General features: G+C 43.4%; 1 protein-coding gene across 1 annotated transcript; it reads right to left on the reverse strand.

Moving 5' to 3' along the window:
- Nucleotides 1-1,634: 1,634 nt before the first annotated feature.
- On the reverse strand, nt 1,635-22,591 carry LOC120992243 (tetraspanin-36-like). Its single transcript, XM_040421101.1, has 7 exons — nt 22,445-22,591; nt 9,492-9,683; nt 8,931-9,005; nt 7,640-7,735; nt 4,303-4,449; nt 3,412-3,495; nt 1,635-1,974 (listed from the first exon to the last, which is right to left on the reverse strand). The coding sequence occupies exons 1-7, from the start codon at nt 22,502-22,504 to the stop codon at nt 1,906-1,908; spliced, it is 723 nt and encodes a 240-aa protein (XP_040277035.1). The 5' UTR covers nt 22,505-22,591; the 3' UTR covers nt 1,635-1,905.
- Nucleotides 22,592-22,778: the final 187 nt, after the last annotated feature.

Genomic DNA, 22,778 nt, shown 5'->3' on the forward strand with positions numbered 1-22,778 from the left:
GATTTTTTTTTCCGGCCCCCGAATACTTGTAAAATCTTCAATGTGGCCCTCCTGTTGAAAAGTTTGGAGACCCCTGATCTAGAAAGTTATTCTTATTGGCCGATTGGAGTCGGGAAGGAATTTTTCCCATAAAATGAGGAAAATTGACTTCTACCTCACTTTTTTTTGCCTTGCTCTGGATCAGCTTGCAGGATAACAGGCTGAACTGGATGGACAGATGTCTTTTTCCAGCCTTACAAACTGTTACTGCTATAGGAAAGCAATGAATTCTCCAGTCAGCTCAGCGCCTGCTCTGTGACTACCTAGGACTTACTCATTATCTTAAAGTCTGCTGGTGCACTTTGGAAGTTGTAGGTTTACAACAGCTGGAGGGCTGCAGGTTGAGCATCCGTGGTATAGAGGATCTGTCAGCTCTCCTGTGTGGTGTAGTATAGAGGATCTGTCAGCTCTCCTGTGTGGTGTAGTATAGAGGATCTGTCAGCTCTCCTGTGTGGTGTAGTATAGAGGATCTGTCGGCTCTCCTGTGTGGTGTAGTATAGAGGATCTGTCAGCTCTCCTGTGTGGTGTAGTATAGAGGATCTGTCAGCTCTCCTGTGTGGTGTAGTATAGAGGATCTGTCGGCTCTCCTGTGTGGTGTAGTATAGAGGATCTGTCGGCTCTCCTGTGTGGTGTAGTATAGAGGATCTGTCGGCTCTCCTGTGTGGTGTAGTATAGAGGATCTGTCGGCTCTCCTGTGTGGTGTAGTATAGAGGATCTGTCGGCTCTCCTGTGTGGTGTAGTATAGAGGATCTGTCGGCTCTCCTGTGTGGTGTAGTATAGAGGATCTGTCGGCTCTCCTGTGTGGTGTAGTATAGAGGATCAGTCGGCTCTCCTGTGTGGTGTAGTATAGAGGATCTGTCGGCTCTCCTGTGTGGTGTAGTATAGAGGATCAGTCGGCTCTCCTGTGTGGTGTAGTATAGAGGATCTGTCGGCTCTCCTGTGTGGTGTGGTATAGGGGATCTGTCAGCTCTCCTGTGTGGTGTAGTATAGAGGATCTGTCAGCTCTCCTGTGTGGTGTAGTATAGAGGATCTGTCGGCTCTCCTGTGCGGTGTAGTATAGAGGATCTGTCAGCTCTCCTGTGCGGTGTAGTATAGAGGATCTGTCAGCTCTCCTGTGTGGTGTAGTATAGAGGATCTGTCAGCTCTCCTGTGTGGTGTAATATAGAGGATCTGTCAGCTCTCCTGTGTGGTGTAGTATAGAGGATCTGTCAGCTCTCCTGTGTGGTGTAGTATAGAGGATCTGTCAGCTCTCCTGTGTGGTGTAGTATAGAGGATCTGTCAGCTCTCCTGTGTGGTGTAGTATAGAGGATCTGTCAGCTCTCCTGTGTGGTGTGGTATAGAGGATCTGATCAGTTTTACCAACATGCCTGCTTTTCCATAAATTCTTGCATTAATCAATAAAACAATACTGGAGCATGTTTTCTTACAACTCTGCATTGTGCCGTTCTTCCTCCTGGAAGTGTATTAACAAATAGACAGATGGTATTTCCATTACCCTTGTCAACTGGATAGCTCTGTTAAGACATTACCAGAATGTGTAGGGCCCATGTTCTACAGGGAAAGGTAACCCAGTTGTGAATTAAATAGCGAACAGGATTTATACAACTATCTTCACAAATATTTTATTCAATATATAGGTTTCATTTCAAAAAGCGAAATAATCCCATGCACTCTCCTATATACATAATACCATAAAATAAACCATTAGTACTGCGTACATTAGAGGATTATCCAGTATTACAGTCCAGTGTCCGATTAGACATTTAGAAAGATCTAGAGTTACTTCCTAGGGTTCATCCATACAGCGTTCGGTATCATCATACATTCTTCTGCTCTCCGATGTCTTGAGGACGTTCTGGAGCGGTTCTAGAGCACCTGGTATCCTTCCCTTACATTTCTACGGTGGATGATGCACAAGCTTATTAAAGCAAGGAGCTGAAAGAAAAAAAAATGCAATTGCTGAGAGAAGCCAATAAACACAAGCTGCTCCAACATGTTGGGAAATTGAAATTGCAATTCCCTAATATATGATATTAAAATTATATAGATCACAAGTTTCAGATTCTCTACCTCTGGCCTGAAAGTGCCACTCACAGAAAACCGGCACATGTCCTGTTTTTATTGCAGTTATTAGTGAGATTTACAATATCTACGATTATGTACTAAATAGTAAAAACACCGGGTAAAACTGCCAAGACTTGGGGATATTGGTGGGCAGTAAAAAAAAAAGTTAAAGGGGTTGTCTCATCTGAAACATGCATGCACTGCTTCCCTCTATTAAATTTTCAAAAATGGCCAAGCGCACTTGTTTTTTCTGGAACTCCCATAAAAATTTAAAGGGGTTCAGCACTGAACACCGACATATCCCCATTTTCACCCAGACAGCCCCCTGACATGAGCATCGGAGCATTTCATGCTCCAATACACTCCCAAAGGCTTTTTTTTTTTGGAGTTAGTGACGTACTGGGCTCTCCATGGGAAAACCAAGCGGAGGCTTCCACTTAGCAGTATTCCCAGTGATGTCATTGGAACTAATGGGCGGGGTTTAGCACTGCACTAGCCTGTAAACGGTTAGGGCAGCGCTAAAGCCCGCCCATCAGTGCCGTTGGCATTAATGGCAACACGGCTAGGCGGAAGCCTCCGCCTAGCAGTGTAATATAAACAAAAAAGCCTCTGCAATACAGCGCAGGGCAAGGGAGACCGTCAGAGCATGAAATGTTCCACTCATATCAGGGGGGCTGGAGGGGTGAAAATGGGGATATGTCCAGGTTCAGCTCTGAACTCAGACAACCCCTGTAATGGAGACCATGCTGTACGTGCACAATGAGCGCTCCTTCACCTTCAGGGGCCCATTTCATAGATAGGTGCGGGTCTCAGAGTCACTCAGGTCTGCCATCAAAGTCCCAGCTGTGATGGTGGAGTCATTGTACAAGTTCAGGAGCGGCTTGGTGTGTAATATTACAAGTTACAGGTACTAGATTCCTGGAGATTGGACCTTGATACAGAGATCAATTCGGATTGCCAGACTTTGAGTTGGGAAGGAACTTTGCTTCCTAATACGGGGCAACTGGCTGCCATCTCAGGGGGTTTCCGCCTTCCTCTGTATCAAAACAGTAGGATTGTAGGTTTGCCTGGATGGGCCATCCGGCACAGCCGAAGACCCAATGCATTACGAGCCCCCAGCAAACTGCACCATCAGGCGTTACAGGGGGTCAGTGCTCTGTTCTCTTGCATGGACCTCACAAACTCCTGTAGGTGGCAGAGCTCACTACAGATTTCACATTTATTTTTTCAAATAAAATAAACATTTTTATCTGGGTCAGGGGTAAGTGTTCAACCATTTATCAGCCTGCCCCCCTTCTTTACACTTACTTCAAGGACAGCAAACCCAAGTATCACCAACATGGAGAAGCCGAGGACTCTGTTCAACACATCCTCTAGTTTCACTTCGCAGCCCTATAGTTGGGAGAGGAAAGACAATGGATGCACAATGTCAGTCTGGCGCGACTAAAGCAGGTGAAATGTGCAGACTGTAAAGGCGGGTTTAGACTGCACGATGTAGCACCCAACATCGGCTGTTCGTTAAGTAAAGACAACCATTTTCAAGCAGAGATCTCCTCCATAGTATGAGGTCGAGGGGGTCACTATTGCGATCCATCGTCCCAATACAGAATCCTTGTTTCTGGACAGCAGATCACCTTAGACAACTTGATCTGCTGCCCAGAAAAGACAATTGGTGGTGCCCGCCTGAACGACATGATCACCTGCTGAAGGAGCATTTCGCTTGTTCACGTGCGGCACATTTAGCCATTGTCGGGAACAAGTTTTCGCAGGAACGGTTGTGCCCAATAATGGTCTTCTGTAAATACACTTGTTTTACATTGATATACTGTACAAAGGACAAGTAGGTGCCACGGAGTGATGAACACTGTAGAGTGGGACCATACATTACACCAGGTGAAGCGACAAACATGGCACCTCTCCCTACAGCCCCATCACCCCACTGTATAGATCATCAAGGCTTATATAGTGGTGGAGAAGAGAGGTTTGACTAGAAAAAGCTACCATGGTTTTTCACCATAATTTAGGTTACCGAGTGCAGTAGCCCGTTACCTTTTGAATTAACCATTTTCTATATATTTTCCCATTCCATGCATTTGCCCATACCGGGCTCATCATTATTTGTGGCCAGGACCCCATTTGGTCTGCAGACCATGTAGTCCTTGGATCCCATGAGCACATTGCAGAGGATCACCACCCTACCTCTGTGTTAATCTTGTTGAGGGCATCCAGTTTGCCCTGACAGTCCGTCTCGTTCCTCTTACAACAGCTCACTGGCACGGAGTGGTTAAACTGGAACCAAGTAGTGTTCTCCCAGCTGGTGTAATTCTCTATCCCACAGCACTGCAACTATAGAAACAGAGGAAATTCAGGAGATTATATTATATTATCTTTACATTGAGGTTCTAGGAACAGCAGCCAGGAGCTAGACCAGACAGCCCAAGCAAATATCCTCCATCACCCCATGCTATGCACAAAGCTTTTTTTAAAAAAAAATATTTTTAAATTTCCCATATCGCTGATGACCCCGATTGACTTGAGTGGTCTGACTGAAAGGGGCTATATTCTTGATGCTTTGCCTATCAAAATGCACATTTAAAAAAAAAGGTATGTGGAAATTATACAGGGAAGGGGGTAAGTCTCAACTTGTTGGTCAACTCTTCCATAATGTTATATATTACACTTCCCCTTTAAACTGGTATTTCCATAATTTCAAGTTGTGCATGCTAGACACATGACTTCATTCAGTTTGGGGGGCACGGGGTCCCTGGTCTCATTTTCAATGGGAGTCCCAGCAGTTGGACCACCACCACCTCTCGGTTATCTCATCTACATGGTGCAGAAAAGGTCTGGAGCAAATCCATGTGCAAAACTCACACGAGTTAAATTTTGGAATGGAAACGCAGGGAAATTCATATCTGGAGGACTTCCTTTCTTTGAGGAGGCAGCAGCTCAAACACCTGCCTCTCCCAGGATGCACTGCAATTAGCTCATTAACCCCTCCCCTGCATATAATCTAATCCCTCAAGTATAGCCCCAGAGATACATAGGGTATGTAACGCCCTCACAATTTCCTTCCCCACTGTCGAGCGAGAGATAGAGCTATGCATTTCTATTCATTTAGATGCTGGGATGAATCAATGAAAGGTGCCAAAGCAACTGTTGTACGAGATCAATATGCCAGCACTTAGAGGAGGAAGGGAGCAGGGAAGCTATTGAGCATGTCCGTCCACCAGTTAATATAGGAAGAGGTCAACCAGATGGAGAATGTAATAAAAAAAAATATTTATTTTATTGCATGTTAATATTAGGTTATTACTTTTCAGTAGAAGAAAATCAAGCCGCCCCCTTCCAATGCATACTGTAACTTAAAATATTTCTTTATTACAGATTTCCCTTAAAGAGGAAGTTGATTTTTAAAGGAAATCTGTAATAAAGAAATATTTTAGGTTATAGTACCTATTAGAGGGGGCGGCTGATAGTCAGTGAGGGGGATTCACCTCTCTCAATGAAAAGTGATATTATATCCCCCCCGTATTCTTACCTTCATATATATGGATTAGTTTCTAGTGCAATATTACTTCATTTGAAACATTCATTGCATAGTAATACTTTGTGGAGTAACCCTTTTAAATTTTATAGCTGTATTCCATTTCAAAAAGGGATAGTCAGCATAACACCTCCCAGTCCTCTCGGAAAGTATGGGATCTCCCTGCAGACATCCATCCGGAATATAGTCCTTAGGCAAATGCACTTTTCCCAGCATAGGGAAAATGTCAGTGTCATGTTTTTTTTTTTGAGCAGCCATTATAGCTCTTACATCAGTGTCACCACCCAGAATCTTGCAGGTCATATCCACTTGTTTACACAGTGATCTATCCCCGATCTCCTGAATTTGATTACAAGGGGCCTCTGTTTTGGATAAATCTAAATTTTCTTAAAAGGATTCCCCAGTAATAAGCTAATCACAGGTCAGTGATTCATGCCAAATATTTCATTTAGCAAAGAATGAAGTCAGCACATCCCAATGTGCAGGTGCACGTCGCCATGGCTGAAAGAACAAAAGCAAAAAACACACACAACTAACAAAGTAAATACAATCGTGCCATACTCACTATAGAAAAAGTACTAATGCTACACTATCAATGTGAGATTCTTGGCAAATTCATTTTGTACAAAATTTCTGCCTGTCCGCCAACAACAAGGCGATCTCTTTAGGACAGGAACCTACACTAAATACTACCTCCGCTGGTGCCATACTGGTCTCCATTAAATTCAGGGAATGCAGGTTCCACATGTATACCGAGCCCACATTATTTTCCTGGTGCAACAATGGCCTCCAGTGAATGCAGGCTACAGATTTATACTTGCACTAATTAAAATCAGCCTATCCTAGTCGACTCCGGTCTTGCACTCCTAACTAACCCGTCTATCCCATAGGCTGTTTTTAATTAGTTCAAGTATAAAGCTGCAGCCTGCTCTCCCTGCATTTATTGGAGGCCATTGTGGCACCAAAAGAGTTATAATACAGAGTGGGATCAGCATGCATGTGGAACCTGCATTCCCTGAATTTAATGGAGGCCAGTATGGCACAATAGGGGTAGTATTTATTGTAGGTTTCTGTCCTAAAGAGATCACGTTGTCATTGGCAGACAGGCAGAAATGATTTTGTACAAAATGTACCGGTATTTGCCAAGGATCTCACATTTATCAGGTAGCAGTAGTACTTTTTGTATAGTGAGTATGGCACTATTATAGTTACTCGTTTATGTTTGCAGAGTGCTGTTGCATGGTTTGTTTTTGCTCCGGTGTTTCATTTGCCTGCAACACCACCACAGGAGAAACAGAATTACATTCATTTCTTATTGCACTGAGTGGGTTGTCCATGTATTAGGCAGACATGTATTACTCCAGAGCAAGAAACACTATTTTAGCAATTCTTTGCTCTTTCTGGTAGGTCAGGAAACACCCATCAAGTCAGAATTCCTGAATTGGTTTTGTAAACCAGAAACCCCCATTAAGAAGACAGGGAATCAAAGTTACAACTTTATAGATGATGCAGTAGCCACATGGGTTGTCATGAGAAATCAAATTCTCTTTATAGAGTCCATACATCTAGATGTAAAATTAACATGTCATCTTGGTTACTGGGGAGGATGAGTTTTGAGTCACTCCTCGGACAAAGCATGTATTGCAGGCAGTTTTATACCTCTCCGCCTACCAACAGATCTTCCAGTGTGACAGGGAAAGTCCGATTACCATCCTGATGCTTTGCAATGAGGCCAACACTGCCCTAAAGACCTACCTGCTGGATCTTCAGAGGAGATCAATACAAATGATATCTGTAATTTAGGGCTTCGGCATCATACATCCTAACAGAGACTTTGCAATGAACAGTGGCAGGTACAACCTGGTATCATCCACTAGCGTCCTCTTAAAGGTGTACAATCCCCCTATTATAGATTAAACATTTCTACAAAGCTCGCATACAGAGAAGAATATAAAGAGTATGGGGTTCAACTCCCATTTCTCACAGTACCTCATGCTGGATGAAGTCAATGGCGGAACTCTCTACATTTTTTCCATCATATTTTTCAAACAAAAAGTTCATGTTTTCCTGAAGTAAAGGATCGATCTAAAAGAAAAAAAAAAAATGTACAAAAAAGGAAAATATTAAGATTGTACATGGGTCAACCCAAAATGGTATGCAGGCTCCAGTGCCAAGCTGAGGGGGGGGGGGGGGGGGGGACCTCCCAAGCGAGGCTCCAGTGCCAAGCTGAGGGGGGGGGACCTCCCGAGCCAGGCTCCAGTGCCAAGACTGGTCTGAAATGAGCAGTTGTCCCATTAGGACAACTGTCCTTATGTCCTACAAGGAACTATTGATGACCATTATCATAGTCCAAGACAAACTGTCTAAAAATAGCAAGGGATGGTCCTTTTTCTCTTAAGGCCTCTTGCACACGACCGTATGGCTTTTTCAGTATTTTGCGGTCCGTAATAAACGGATCCGCCAAAAATACAGATGACGTCTGTGTGTATTCTGTTTTTTGCAGAACGGAACAGCTGGCCCCTGATAGAACAGTCCTATCCTTATCCGTTATGTGGACAATAATGGGACATGTTCCATCTGAACGGAAGTCATACGGAGTACCTGTTTTTTTGGGGGATCCATTGAAACGAATGATCCCGTATACAGAACGCAAAAGAAACGGAATGTAAACTGGGGGAAAAAAAAAAAAAAAGTGTGTGTGCAAGAGGCCTAAGGCTGTATTAGACAGCCCAGGTAACAGGCAATTATTGGGAAGGAAGCGTTACTTCTCAGCAATTGTCTGCTCGCTAGCAGACGAGACCACTGCCATTACATTCAGCGATCTCCTCAGCATAGCGAGCAGCAATCGTTATACCATCGCTCTTCCCTATACTAAATCATTGTTTGCCAGCAACAGATCATGCTTAAACACCACGATCTGCCGCCTGCAAACGATTTTGTAACCTGTCAAAAGATTTGGCAATTGGCAGCAGTATTACATTGCCAGATGATCGCCAACGAGCATTCGTAGTAAAAGCAGCAATTGTAATACAGGCTTTAATGCCCAGGTTTAATCTTCTAGAATACCAGAACAATTATTACCAGCAGGGGGCAACAACCACAAAGGAGAAAACTCCTCCCAGGATAAAGGGGCTATGGAATTGAATATAAAGAAGAATGTATTTGGTTTAAACACACAACTCTTCCTAGTTCCTACCTAGAGGAACTCTAATATTTATCGTGACTGCAGTTGCCCTCTAATCTTTTTGTAAAATGAGTCTTTACAACATTCGCAGCTCACCTTATCCTTGTACACAAGTCCCAAGACCAGGGTGACCACTCCTGCAGCAAACATGATGGAGATCAGGGTGATGAACTGGAAAATAAGGAAACAGGAAAGGTTATAGGTCTGATCATAAAAGAGGATCATAGGTCCCAGCGATCGGCAGTGATCTTTGCCAGGAGTTTAATATCCTTGCAGTGCCACCACAGGACAAAGAAAGCATTACAAATCGATTTCTTATTGAAATTAATGGGATGTTCATGAACTGCACAGGAACGCCAGGTCATCCCGACACAATTTTAGTTGCTAGGGACCCCCATTTCAATTTAGAATTTCCTGATGGGCCTTGTAATCTAGAAATCAGAGTGACAACCCTGTAGATTCTGTTTTAGGGGTATTAGTTGTCAAATAAAACCAAGCTGCATCATAGTGTCCATGTACCTATATAGGAGAGTCAAATGATCCGACACTGGGTCGCCTTATGTATTAGGGGTGGTGGGAGAGGATGGAATCTAGCTTCTCATTGCAAGGCTTCATGATGTGGATTATTTCTAGAAGTTCGGATAATGAAATACTTACACAGCCAAGGCCGCAGCAGGACTCCTGTATGGATGAGATGCATCCCAGCAGCCCAATGATGAACATGAGCACAGCCACAGCCAGGATGATGATGGCGGGGAGCATAACAAAGGCATTTTTTATGAAGTCCTCATATTGCTTGTAGGTGACAATGATGTTAATGCCGACATAGCCCAGTGCTACCGCAGCCGCCTGCGAGAGAGGATAAAGGCTGATAAGATATGCAGGATATAGAATGAATTAAATTCCCATACACAATACAATGTAATCATCCTGATCTGGACTGGATTTTCTAAGTAAACCAGTCCAATGACTAACCAAACTTCTAGAGAAAATACACACAAGTCAAGTTTCTCTGACTTATTACTGCTGATACCATGACCTGGATGAGTGAGAACCTTCAGACCATTTTCAAATTACTTATATGCCATGTCTGCACTGCCCCTTTAAGACAGATCCAGATTAAAAGGTGTGGTCCGAGATTGCAATATTGATGGCCTATCCTGAAGACAGGCCATCAGCATCAGATCGGCAAGAGTCTGACTTTTGGCACACCCCACCGATCTGCTGTCTGAAGAGGCTGCAGTAACATCAGAGTCATCGGTCACACGACCTATGTGCAGTTCAGTCTCATTCAAGTGCACGGAATGGGGCCGAGCTGCCCGGAGGGGCAACCAGAAATTGCAGGTAATTACGGTACTCTTCAAGTCATACCCTAACCCGAGATCAAATCATGATACTGAGTAGGGGATTTTCCTTTTCACCAACATGCAATTTTGATAATTTCTCTACAGTAAAAGATCTACATCTTTTCGCAAGAAAACTTGTTTAAGAAATTTTTCAGCGGTAAAACGGGTACAAATTTTACCACTCGATCTGAACAGGATGCCTTGGCCACACTTACTGCACTCTTGGAGGAACAGGAGGAAACAAATTCACTTTGAGTTTCCAAAAAACGTAATCCCTAAATCAACGAAGTTCCCATCTCTGTCACATCACCCCAATGTGGAGCTCTTTGTTCAACTTGTTGTTGGAGAACCATCGAGGATCTCCAATTGGGGCAGAATGGATAACTGTACGAAGGGGGAGTGAGCACCACTAAGGGAGATGGAATAGTGAAAGGATGCAGTAATGAAACCCGCAGACAAAAAGGTGGGAACATTGTTATATGGCCAACCAGTATTTACCAGAAGGAGGCCTATAGTCATCTTAACAAAAGCGATTGTTCTAAAAACCCTCTGAAGAAATTCAAACAGGAATTAGAGGGGATACTCCATCAAGGAGTGGAAGGAGGAATTATTTCAGAGAAACAGTGTTCCTACCTCTTGTCTGCACATCCGGTAATTCTTTACTTCCTCCTCAAGGTGCACAAGGACATGGTGAACCCACTCGGGAGACCAATCATATCGGGAGTGAATGGTCTGAACGAGCTTATCTGCAAATACGTAGAGTGTTTCCTCCACCCATTGGTGGAAGAATTACCTTCGTATTTAAAAGATACAATGGATATATTGAAGAAGGTGGAGGACATCCATTTGGAACCAGACAATTATCGCTACACGCTTTACACATCTATTAGACATCAGGATGGTCTTGAGGCGGCAGAATTCTTCCTACATACCACCAGTATAGTTAGGAAGAAATGCTAATTCATTCCATCTTTGTTGGAATATGTCCCAACCCATAATTTCTTCTTGTTTGGGGGGGGGGGGGGGGGGGGGGTCTTTCTTCCTACTGCTCCAAGGAACTGCAATGGTGGCGTCTTGTGCGCCCTCTTATGCAAATTTGTTCCTGGGGTTGTGGGAGAGGGAGATCCTCCAGACAGATTCCCTGCCGATGGCGATTAGGGTCCAATATTGGGGACTCTACATTGATGACATTCTGATCATCTGGCAGGGGACCGAGGAGTGGGTCAGACAGACATTGAATTCTTGGATGTGGTTCTTCCGGGTGGATTAACAAGGACAAATTGCAACTGATTTATACTACAGGAAACAAACCTTGGTAAACGCACAATCCTCACATCCAGGTAACCTTATCAAGAGCATACCAGTTGGTCAGTTTTTACGGGCTAGGAGGATCTGTTCAACTGAGTAATCATTTGAATTGCAGGCTGAGGATCTCCGCTGCAGGTTTCAACAAAGAATATGGTGTACGATGTATTGAACAGGCTTACCAGAGAGCACGGGGACCTCTGAGATGCGATCTTCTCCACAAGAAAGAAAACGAAATACGGTTTATTACCGGATTCAATAAAAAGTGGAAAGAGGTGCGTATGGCTCTAAATAAGTATTGGGGGATTCTAACGGTTCACCGTCGGTTGCAACAGATTGTACCTCGGCATCCATCTATTACTTATCAGAGAGCCAGGAATCTTCGTGATCACTTGGTTCAGAGTCATTATGTCCGGGCCTTTTTGGAACCAAAGGTATCCCTTATAAGGAGTGTGGTAAATGTGTGGCCTGTGCCAACATGGATAGGGCTGCAAATTTTTGGAATTCCGTACAAGATAGGAAATTTAAATTCACACACCCAAATTACTTGTACTACAAAATCGGGGTAATTTATTGGGCAATTTGCCATGCAGCCTTACCTATGTCGGCATGACACCAAGACAGTTTAGGAGGAAGATTAGAGAACGTGTCTTAACAATTGAATCAACTAAAGGAGGAAGATTTGACAATTGCAGACAGTGGCAAGGTATTTGAAAGAAAAATACAATTCTGATGGATCCCTCTTGCGCTTTAGGGGTATTGATCGGGTGAGCGTTTCCCCTAGAGGAGGGAATTGGAGGAAGATATTGGGTCAAAAAGAGACTAAGTGGATCTGTGTCTTAAATACAGTCACTCCATTTGGACTCAATGAGGGCAACAGCTTTGCCCCATTCCTCTGAAAATCGAGATTTCACCTTCCTGGTTTTGGACTGTGTTCTGCTCTGGGGTGGCGCTCTGGCTAGGGCCTTGGTCCGGCACTCAAGTTCATTTTAACAGTTTATATTTTTAATTATGTATTCATGGCGTTATGATTTTAACCATTTTGTTATTTCTTGTATCCTTTCGGCTAACCACTTTTGCTGCATTTCAGAATTTTGGGCTTTACGTTAGGATTACGTCCTTGTGATGTCGAGATATGAACACCTGAGACAAGTTGTGAGCTGGCCGGTGGTGAACAGCTAGATACAATTGGAGGGTTTTTCACTGTGTGGCTTCTGGATCTGAACATTAAGGAATAGTGGGGAATATATGATCTCTTGAGCGCCATGGGTCTAGGTTGTCCAGGATAGGATTAAGTGTTTTTTTTTTTATTGTTTGCACTTTTACTGCATGTTACTTATGCACTTACACTTTATTTACTACACTAATTTGCACTTTTTTGTTTTATGATGATTGGCTTATACGTGTTAATATGCACTACAATGCCAATGGGTATTTATTATATGAATTCACTTGATTATATGTTTTTATGTGGACATTATTCACTGTCTTTACACCATGTAAAAATTTGGGGTATATTAATTACTTAGTTATTATGTCGTTTTTAGGGGTTATCCCTGAATTATGATCTTAGTGGGTATATACATGTATAAATCATGGCTCTTTGGTTTTAGGAATAAGCGGGTACCTAGGTCATTGATTAAATACATTTTAGGTATTTGGTAATAAGTAAGTATTTGGATTGTCTGCTTGATAATGTTGATACATTACAGCACCAATGAGTTTTATTCCCTTTTATTTGATTCCTTTCTCCCCTTATTGGCTCAATTCTTCAGTTACAATTTAATATGGAACGTTCTGTGAAGCATAGGTTTCTTATTGGGGTTGAGGGCATGATTGCCCTCAACCAAAATGGCGCCAGTGCTGATATCTGGTCGCTTCAGAACATTCTCATTGCGGTCATTATCGCCCGCCCTTCCCCTCTGTTGAGAGGTATGGTGTGGCTTACTATTGGATCTGCCCCCATCGCCGGTATGATCTCTTTTGAATGCCGGCGATGTGGGGGGTCACATGACGAGCTGGTGGTGGCCATCTTTGCGAGCACGGAGGCAGTGGGATCAGCCTGGATCTCCGGTCAGCTTACAGATCACAGGTGTTTACTTACAGATTACTATTATCAGGAGGTGTCATTATTAGGATTTAGCCCTATTCGTTTGGATATATATAGCAGGGTTTTTGAGTGGAGGGATACGCCCCCAAGAGGAGGCGAGGCAAAACGTGCGTCGGGGTTGGTATCTCTGGTCTGTATCTGTCTCGTCATGCTATTTTGCACAATTCTTTAATGTGGCACTGCTTTGCCTTTTATGCTGGGGATTATTTGTGCACATATGAGTATTAGTGATGAGCGAGCACCAAAGTATTCGGCCCGAACACATTGCTATATTCATGTATTCGGCCGAGCACCCGAGTATAATGGGAGACAACCAGGCACCCCCTGCTCGGAAGAGAAGAGGGTGTCTGGTTCATAAAAAGGTTAGAAATTTATGGAAATCATCAAAATGGTTTGGAGGATAGCTGGATGCATCGTAGACGCCTATTATGTATGACATACAATAGACAACTACACAAAGGCTATATGCCAAAAGCCAGGTATGTACAAGCCATCCATCTATCCATGAGACAGATAACAGCCAGCATACCTTACAATGGCAGCCTTGTGCACTATGAGATATTCCAAACCAGCCCTCATCTGACTGAGAACCAGTAAGCCTCAAAGTTATTTTGCATCTGTTGGATGGCTTGGGTGGACCTGCACACCTAGATCAGTATCATTAGGGCGACAAAAAGTTTTCTGATTGTCCTAACATAATATTCAATAACCTTTCTATACAGTTTTGTCATGTAAAAACTCAAGTTGCATAAACATGGGCATATGGGAAAGACATGCAAATGAGCAGAATCTGCCTTGTTTTTCAGCTGTCATAAGACTATGAAAACCAATAGATGGTGCTATTAAGTTATGAACAGCGCCCTCTATTTGTTTCAGTCTTATGACAAGACAAATATTCTTGTCAGAAGACTATGAAACCAATAGAGGGCGCTGTTCATAATAGCGCCATCTATTGGTTTCATAGTCTTCTGACAAGAATATTAGACCGAGTCTTATGACAAGCTGGAAAATTTGTTATAAAAATTTGCGATTAGAATATTCTCAATCTACACTACGATGATATCTGACACTGGGAAAGCTGGGCAATAACTCGCGATCTACACCGAGTTATTACCCAGCTTTTCCAGTGTCAGATATTATCACTGACTTACTACATAATTATTATATAATATTTGCTATATTTTCATTTTTTAGAATATTACGAATATTCTGAAAAACAAATAGAGCAATATAGCAAATATAATCTCAGCGAATAGTCTTGTCATAACACTATGCAACTAATAGAGGGCACTGTTCATGAGGGATTCTGCTCATTTGCATGTCTTTCCCATATGCCCATGTTTATGAAAATGTTTTTACATGACAATCTGTACAGAAAGGTTATTGAATATTATGTTAGGACAATCAGAAAACTTTGTCGCCCCTAATGATATTGATCTAGGTGTGCAGGTCCACCAAGCCATCCAACAGATGCAAAATAACTTTGATGTTTACTGGTTCTCAGTCAGATGAGAGCTGGTTTGGAATATCTTATGGTGCACAAGGCTGCCATTGTAAGGTATGCTGGCTGTTATCTGTCTCATGGATAGATGGATGGCTTGCACATACCTGGCTTTTGGCATATAGCCTTTGCATGGTTGTCTATTGTATGTCGTACATAATACGAGTCTAAGATGCATCCAGCTATCCTCTTAATGCTGTTGCCAAACCATTTTGATAGGGTTGGTAGGCTCCGCAAAGAGCCGATTGATGGGGATCTAACTACGGCACTCCCACCAATCCGAGATTGATTACTTATCCTGAGGATAGATCATCAATATCAAAACAACCGGAACACCGCTGTAATGTTGATGTAGGCCCCTGAGTAAAATATCACACAAGTCCTATTGTAGCCATTAGCCTCTAGAACAGGTGTCAGCAACCTTTGGCGCTCCAGCTGTTGTGAAACTACAACTCCCAGAATGCTCCATGAGAGTTTTGAGAACAGCTGAGCAAGTGTGCATGCTGGGAATTGTAGTTCACAACAGCTGAAGTACGAGAGATTGCTGACCCCTGCTGTAGAATAACTCTCCTATGCAATCTAAGGGAGTCACTCACGGCTCACCACCTCTGCCATCATAGTGGGAGGTGGAGGCCCATGTATGGGACATTACCATTTTTCACTGCAGTTTTGGCAAAAAATATTAGATTTTATGAAAGGGCTTTTTCCCCCACAACAATATATTTAAGTTTTTCTCTATTTGAATAATTTATAAACAGATTTGTTACACGCTTGTTATGGCGCCCCCTAGTGTTACATACATACCTATACACCACCCTTGCTATATGTCCCCCTATTTGAAAACTATTGAGGGTGGGGTAAGACGACCGGTTGTGACTAGACTAGTCACAATCGCGTTTAAAAAGTTGCAAAACTGGATTTGTGATTTTATAATTCACATAAACAGCTGTAGGGGGATTATGAATCTGCCCCATACTGCCTACATGGAGACCAAAAGAACACCAGGGGGTGCTGAAACATGTATATCCGGAATATCTAGATTTTTTTTTCTTCAAAAATTAAAAAATTCCGTTTTAACTGATCTGACAGAAATGTGATCTTTGTATTGTTCGGAGTAAGGGCACATGCACACTAGCATATGTATTTTGCAGAACGGAACAGCTGGCCCCTAATAGAACTGTCCTATCCTTGTCCGTAATGCGGACAATAGGACATTTTCTATTTTTTGGTGGAACGGAAATACGGACATACAGAAACTGAATGCAACTTCTGTTTTTTTGGCGGACCCATTGAAATGAATGGTTCCGCGCAGAAAAACCAAAAACCCACCCAGAACGGACACTGAAAGAAAATACGTTTGTGTGCATGAGCCCTAATGCTGCTCCTGTTAAGCCCTATTGATAAGATCCCAGGTCAAAATCAGGGCTCTTTTTCATAAAACGTAAAATGCTGTTCCCGCTCAGAGATGCTGACTGGCACTTGTAAGGTACTCTAAATGGTACCATCAGCCTTAGGGCTTGTTCACACGAACGTTTTTTGCGTTCAGTATACGGAACCATTAATTTCAATGGTTCTGCAAAAAAAAAAAATTAAAAATATATATAAAATATAAAAAAAAACAATGTACTTCATATGCATTCTGTTGCTGTTCAAAGATAAAACACATACGGAATGTACTCCGTATGTCTTCCGTTTCATTCTTGCAGAACCATCTATTGAAAATTTCATGCCCAGCCCAATTTTTTTTAAATGTAATTACTGTACAATATATGACATACGGAAAAACGGAACCAGAAACACTACTGAAACAAAAAAACGGATCCGTTCAAAAACGGCCTGCAAAACACTGACAATGCCATACGGTCATGTGAACAAGCTCATTTTTTCACTGACGTGTGCTGTCCGCATTTTACACAGACAGCACACGTACCAATTGATTTAAATGTATCTGTTAACATTTCAGTATTTTTTATTTTTTTTACTGACTGTGGGTCAGTAAAATAAATAAAATCACGGAGACATGCACTACTTTGATCCGTGATGCAAACCAAGCACCCCCATAGAAGTATATGGGTCAGTGAAAAATCACTGATAGGATATTCTTTGGAAATTAATTTTCAGCTGAGCAACGTCCGTGAACTACGGATGACACGCCGATGGTAAAAACGGACACACGGAGCAACTGCGGATCCTTCACAGATGAAGCACGTACGCTTTTTTTCATGGATGTGTCACTGGCACGGAAACGTGGACGAGGCCTTAGTTGACATTTCAGCCCAAAAAAATATATATAAAAAAAAAATTTCACCTAATGACTCATGTGACATGATTTGCGATGTATTTTGGGTTGTATGGTCCAGATGGGCCCCACCTCCAAGCAGCAGGTGTGCGGGTGAGCACCTCCCCCGTACAGCACTGCGACTTGCCTGCATCCTGCTGCTATCAGTAAGTGAAGATCCCTCACAGGGAAGTATATTGCGGCAATAAAGTATTATCTTCCACCATATGCATCACATGGTTGTGTAGATGCAGGAGACATCTCAAAGTGCACCCTTTCCCATCACGTGTGACGTGTTGTGGACTTTTGTACCTTTCAATAGGAATGACATTTTACTAGTTCCACAGTCACCTGACCCCCGGGTACACAGGAGGCCTCTCCTAAACCTGGTAACTGTGTGGCCTTCCGGAGGGTCCCTGTGTTCATGCAATCAGTTGTTATACTATAGCACCGCATACCTATTGTGTAATGAGGTTTATGTCTCCTCTTGCAGACCACCATGATTACATTCTGCTGGATGACAGCTTGGGTCACCTAGACTCCATGTCAGTAGGGTAATGCATCACAGAAAGTTCAGTCACACAAACAACTTTTACAGCAAAATTTTGGTTCGGACAGCCGCGCCGAAATTTTGCTGAAAACTCAGCAGCAGTCACGTCCTTTCAGCTTCCCGCATCATGAGGATTGCTGAGCAATGGCTTCAAGCAGAGAAAAGACACGCGCCTTGGTGCGGCCATGGCTATAAGGGTACGTTCACACAACCAATTCACGTGTTTTTTTTTCCAGTGCTTTTTTTTAACCAATGGCCGTTTAATTGAAAGTTGTTTTTTTTCTTCTCTTCCATCATCTTGTGCTTTTTGACACGGAACCACAATAAAAACCATCTGGAAAGTGTGCAAAAGCCACATGGTCATTTTTCGTCCCCCCCCCCCCCATTTATTTCAATGGGAGATTCAGCACGGATTGGGCATGCTGCTACTTTTTCCCCCTCATGAAAAAAAAACGAAAAAAAAAAAACGAGTGTTCCCCATTAAACTGAATGCAAGGCTGTTTTGAGACACTTTTTTGCACTGATTTTGAGGCGGAAACGCTCCAAAATCAGCGCCAAAAAAAAATAAAAAAAATTGTGTGAACTGGCCCTAAGCCGCCGCTCAGCGATCCTCAGCGCTGAGGATACATAGTGGAGGCAGAGGGGACACAGGTGCCGGAGTTTCGGCCAAAATAGCGCTGTAAAATCCTTCATGTGGACATCCCCTTAGAGTCATTGGTGCCCACACAGTGTATAGTGCCCTATAGTGTAACTATTCTACCCTCTGGGTCATAGAAAAGCCGTGCGACACCTAGGAGTATGTACAGATTTTTCATCACCGCAAAATCCGCACCACATTGTGGAATCGGCAGTGCATTTCCATCTGGAAACTGCCGACTGGATTGTAAAGGGTGAAATTTTCCACAGATATCAGCAACATAAAATAGACATGCTGCAGATTTAAAGGGCACCACCTGTCAAGTTATGTACAGATTTCACAGCATGTGGATGAGGGGCAGTAGTTTAAAAGTTGTGTTTTTTTTTTTTTTTTTTTTTTTTTTTTGATTGGTGGGGGGTGGATGCGAGAGAGCAAACATATCTATGGAGCCCCTCACACAATATGCACACTCTTCTCTCACCTTGTTCTAGGGATGGATCGGAGTATCTGTGCTCAGTCCCCCAGCGTCTGACCTTTAGTTAGTGACCCTTTAAAATCTCATCCATGTTGCGGATACTGTAACTACTGCAATTCCAGTGAGGATTTTCCACAGCATTTACAGTGTGGCCATAAGGTTAGACTAGGATTTGGCCACTCAAGGCCAGTCCAGCCATTCATGTGCAGCTTTCTGTCCAGTGTTTTCACCCTAGTGCGGTTCTCTTGTAGACTGCAGCAGGTGGTGTGCAGTTAACTTTCAGGTTGAGACAATCCTATACAACTTGCATAACAACTGGAACAGTGCTCCAAAAATTCTGTGTGTATCCCAGCCTTAGGCCTCATGTACACGACGCTGTTAGTTTTGCACTCCGCAAACCACGCATACACAAAATACAGACGTGGTCCGTGTGCATTTTTGTTTTGAGGACCCATTGACTTCAATTGGTCTATGGTCCACATTTTTACGGACATTCTAACTTTTTGGCTGCAAAATGTGGATCACATACCCATTGAAGTCAATGGATCCGCAAAAAAAGACAGATGCAACACAGACGGTACAGATGTCTTTTGCAGCTCTGCGATTTGTGTACATGAGGAATTGGATCACATCTGCTTTTTAATTCCAGGCGGAACAGACTGTCGGCGTTCACTGTATCCGGCACAGACGGATACCAACGTGCACCACTGGATCCCCATTCAAAGTGATAGGATCCGCCAGGGAAACGCGCACGCTTTCTTGTATATATGCCGGCTTTCGGCAATACAAAAAAATGCTGCATGTAGTATTTTTTTGTCCGTCCAAAAGGCACATATACCAGAACATACTCCGGCCTTACAACACACCAGGAAGAAAATGTAAAACACAATGCAAGGGAATGAGGGGGGTTGGCGAGGGATAAATCACATGACGGCTCAATCCTTGGTACTAAATATATGAACCCCGCACAGTGCCAACATATACTACAGCGCTGTACAGAGTCATATGTAAATGGTGACACCGATATTAGGGCCAAGTTCATAGAAATCCAATAAAACTACAAGTAGACACCTGAGCTGCAGTACCTGTGTAAACAAACAACTTTCCCACGGTGCTGATCGGTGGGGGGTCCAGATCGGACCCCCAGCATTCAAATATTGATGGCCTAGCCTAAAGATGCCCATACAGACCAGATAAGATTCCAGTGGGAACGGCCAAATATCTTGTGTGTATATAGGGGTGTCCTGACCCTCCCTCGATGGCAGATGGGGGAAGAACTTCAACACGCCCAACCCTTTGTTCCCGCCGGAGTCTGGCAGTGAGCGACTCCCCTCTCCCCAATGAAAACAGATGTGAGCTCACCCGGCCAAGTCTGTGGATGGGCGAAAGGGAGGGGAGTGGGGTTGGGACGAAAAGCTGAACGCAAGCCATTGTTTGTGTGCTGGGAGCTTAATAATGGGTCATCGAAAAATCAAGTCTTCGAAAAAACCCTTTAAACATTAACCCCTTGTTAGTGACCACTAATACGCCATAGGGGATTTTAGCTAAACAGCTGGCTTTAATCAATTACATGTACCCAAAATGGTGCATTAAAAAACCTGGAACTTGTCCTGCAAAAAACATAAGACCTCATACAAGTACATCGAGTTATAGCTCTTAGAATTAGATTTTGAAAAAAATAATAAAAATGTGCGTGGTCACTAAGGGGTTAAAATAAATAAATAAATAAATAAATAAATAAATGGCTAAAAGCAAAGCAAAGAGGAGACGTACATAAGATACGAGAACGAGGCCGGACCGGCTCGTGATCACAACAGGAAAGATGAACAGCACAAGCGCAGCCGGCGATGTCACAATTCTAGGCAAGAATCACATGCTGCGCCTTCATGCAGCTTTGTGTTTACAGTAAAGACAGGAACCTAATCGATGGGTTCAACTCCACTATTACCCATGGAGGCAGCTGAAACTTTAAGGGTGGGTCCATTTTTGGAGGAGGTTTTGAGTCACATTTTCCTGCAGGATTTGCAGCCAAAGCCAGAAGTGGATCCACCGGGAAGGAGAAGTACAAGTCCTTCCTTTATACTTCTGATTCCTTTTGCATCCACTGAAACTTTACCTCCACTATTACTGATAGGACAGCTGGAAGGGGTATTCCAGTTATGTAAAGCATAGGGCATAACCATTAGATAAGGGGCTCCCTGAGGACCCCGTACCCTGTGGATCCCCCCCCCCCCCAAAATGAACAGCGGAGCCAGTCGGGCTGCACGCACTTACATCATTTCTATGGGAGTTCCGGAGTTAGCTGAGGGCTGTAACTCTGCATGACCGGAATATCCCTTTAACTCCACTATAAGGCCTCATACACACAACCGTTTTGTTTTTTGCAGTCCGCAAACCACGGATCCACAAAAAACGGAAGCTGCCCGTGTGACTTCCGCAAATTTGCGTAACAGCACAGGCAGCCCATTGTAGAAATGCCTATTCTTGTCCGCAAAACGGACAATAGGATATGCGACATTGAATTTTTTTTTTTTTGAGGGGCCACGGAACAGAGCAACGAATGCGGACAGCACACAGCCCCATTGAAGTGAATGGATCCATACCCGAGCCGCAAAAAACTGCGGCTCGGATGTGGACCACAACAACGGTCGTGTGCATGAGGCCCAAGGTTGCTTTCACACCGTCAGTGTTTGGTCAGTGATTTCCATCAGCGATGTATGATACTGTTGAGGGGGTCTTGACAATAAAATCTTTTAGTCCTCCTCCTGGGTGGGCCCCTTCTGAGTTGGGGCCCCAAAGAAGCCGCTTCCCCTATAGCTACGCCCTTGGTATAATGGACAGATTTGCACCTGTTCTGTGTTTAGACCCACAATCACTGATTAAATAACTGAACAGACAGACGGTGTGAACTAGGCCCTTACCTATGGGGGCAGCTGGAACGTTCCGGCAGACTCAAGTAATAACATGCCACTTTGTCATAACCCGAACCGCCCAACAATAAAGTCGCCCTATGGTGCCCTTTCGGAAAAGGTTGTCCGATAACCCAACCCTGACACACAAATCATCAGCGTACAGACCTAGAGAACATGAAAACGTATACAGATGAAGCAGAGCTGAATTTGTGATACAACAGATGCTTATGTGCATCACGGTCTAAAGTATAAAAAAAAGAAAACTCAGCTCTGCTACATCCATATAGCAACAGTTGTCTGTAGATCCCTAGCAGAACTGGTCATGTAACTCCTCTTTGTGCGTCCGGGGAGAACGCCCTGAGTTACTAGAACGCAACAGCTTTGTAGAACACATTCTGATCTAGTACTGGATTGTGTCAAATGACAAACTCAGCCCTGCTACATATGCATATTATATAGAGATACACACCATCAGGAAAAACATTGATACACTTACCACAAAGACCAAGCTGAGGAGGACCAGGAAGGTCTTGGATGTGAATACCCCTAACCCCATGATGAGAGTGCTTCTCCTCCAGGGTCTGCAGCAGTAATAAAGCCTCTGGATCACACATGACCATCCCCTTGACTCAGCAGTCACATGTTTCCTCCATCCGCCCACTTCCCCGCAGGTACAAAGGGCGAGTTCACTCTCAATAAGCAGCAGATTTTTTAAGGCTCGGTTCCCACTCTCAGGGTTTTTGATGCAGTTTTTGAAGCCGTGATCAGGAAGGGGATTCAAAAAGAGAAGAAGACTCCGGTCTGCCTTTCTGGGCCTCCTCCTCCATCTA

This window comes from Bufo bufo, chromosome 2, assembly GCF_905171765.1.
Source record: "Bufo bufo chromosome 2, aBufBuf1.1, whole genome shotgun sequence".
Taxonomy (NCBI): Eukaryota; Metazoa; Chordata; class Amphibia; order Anura; family Bufonidae; genus Bufo; species Bufo bufo.

Excerpts from the sequence above, each read along its gene's own strand:
- LOC120992243 (XM_040421101.1), bottom strand. The coding sequence starts at position 22,504 with ATGGGGTTAGGGGTATTCACATCCAAGACCTTCCTGGTCCTCCTCAGC. Across the intron at positions 9,684-22,444 it reads TCCTCAGCTTGGTCTTTGTG|GCGGCTGCGGTAGCACTGGG; the intron begins GTAAGTGTATCA and ends CCTCTCTCGCAG. Across the intron at positions 9,006-9,491 it reads CCTGCTGCGGCCTTGGCTGT|TTCATCACCCTGATCTCCAT; the intron begins GTAAGTATTTCA and ends CTTATTTTCCAG.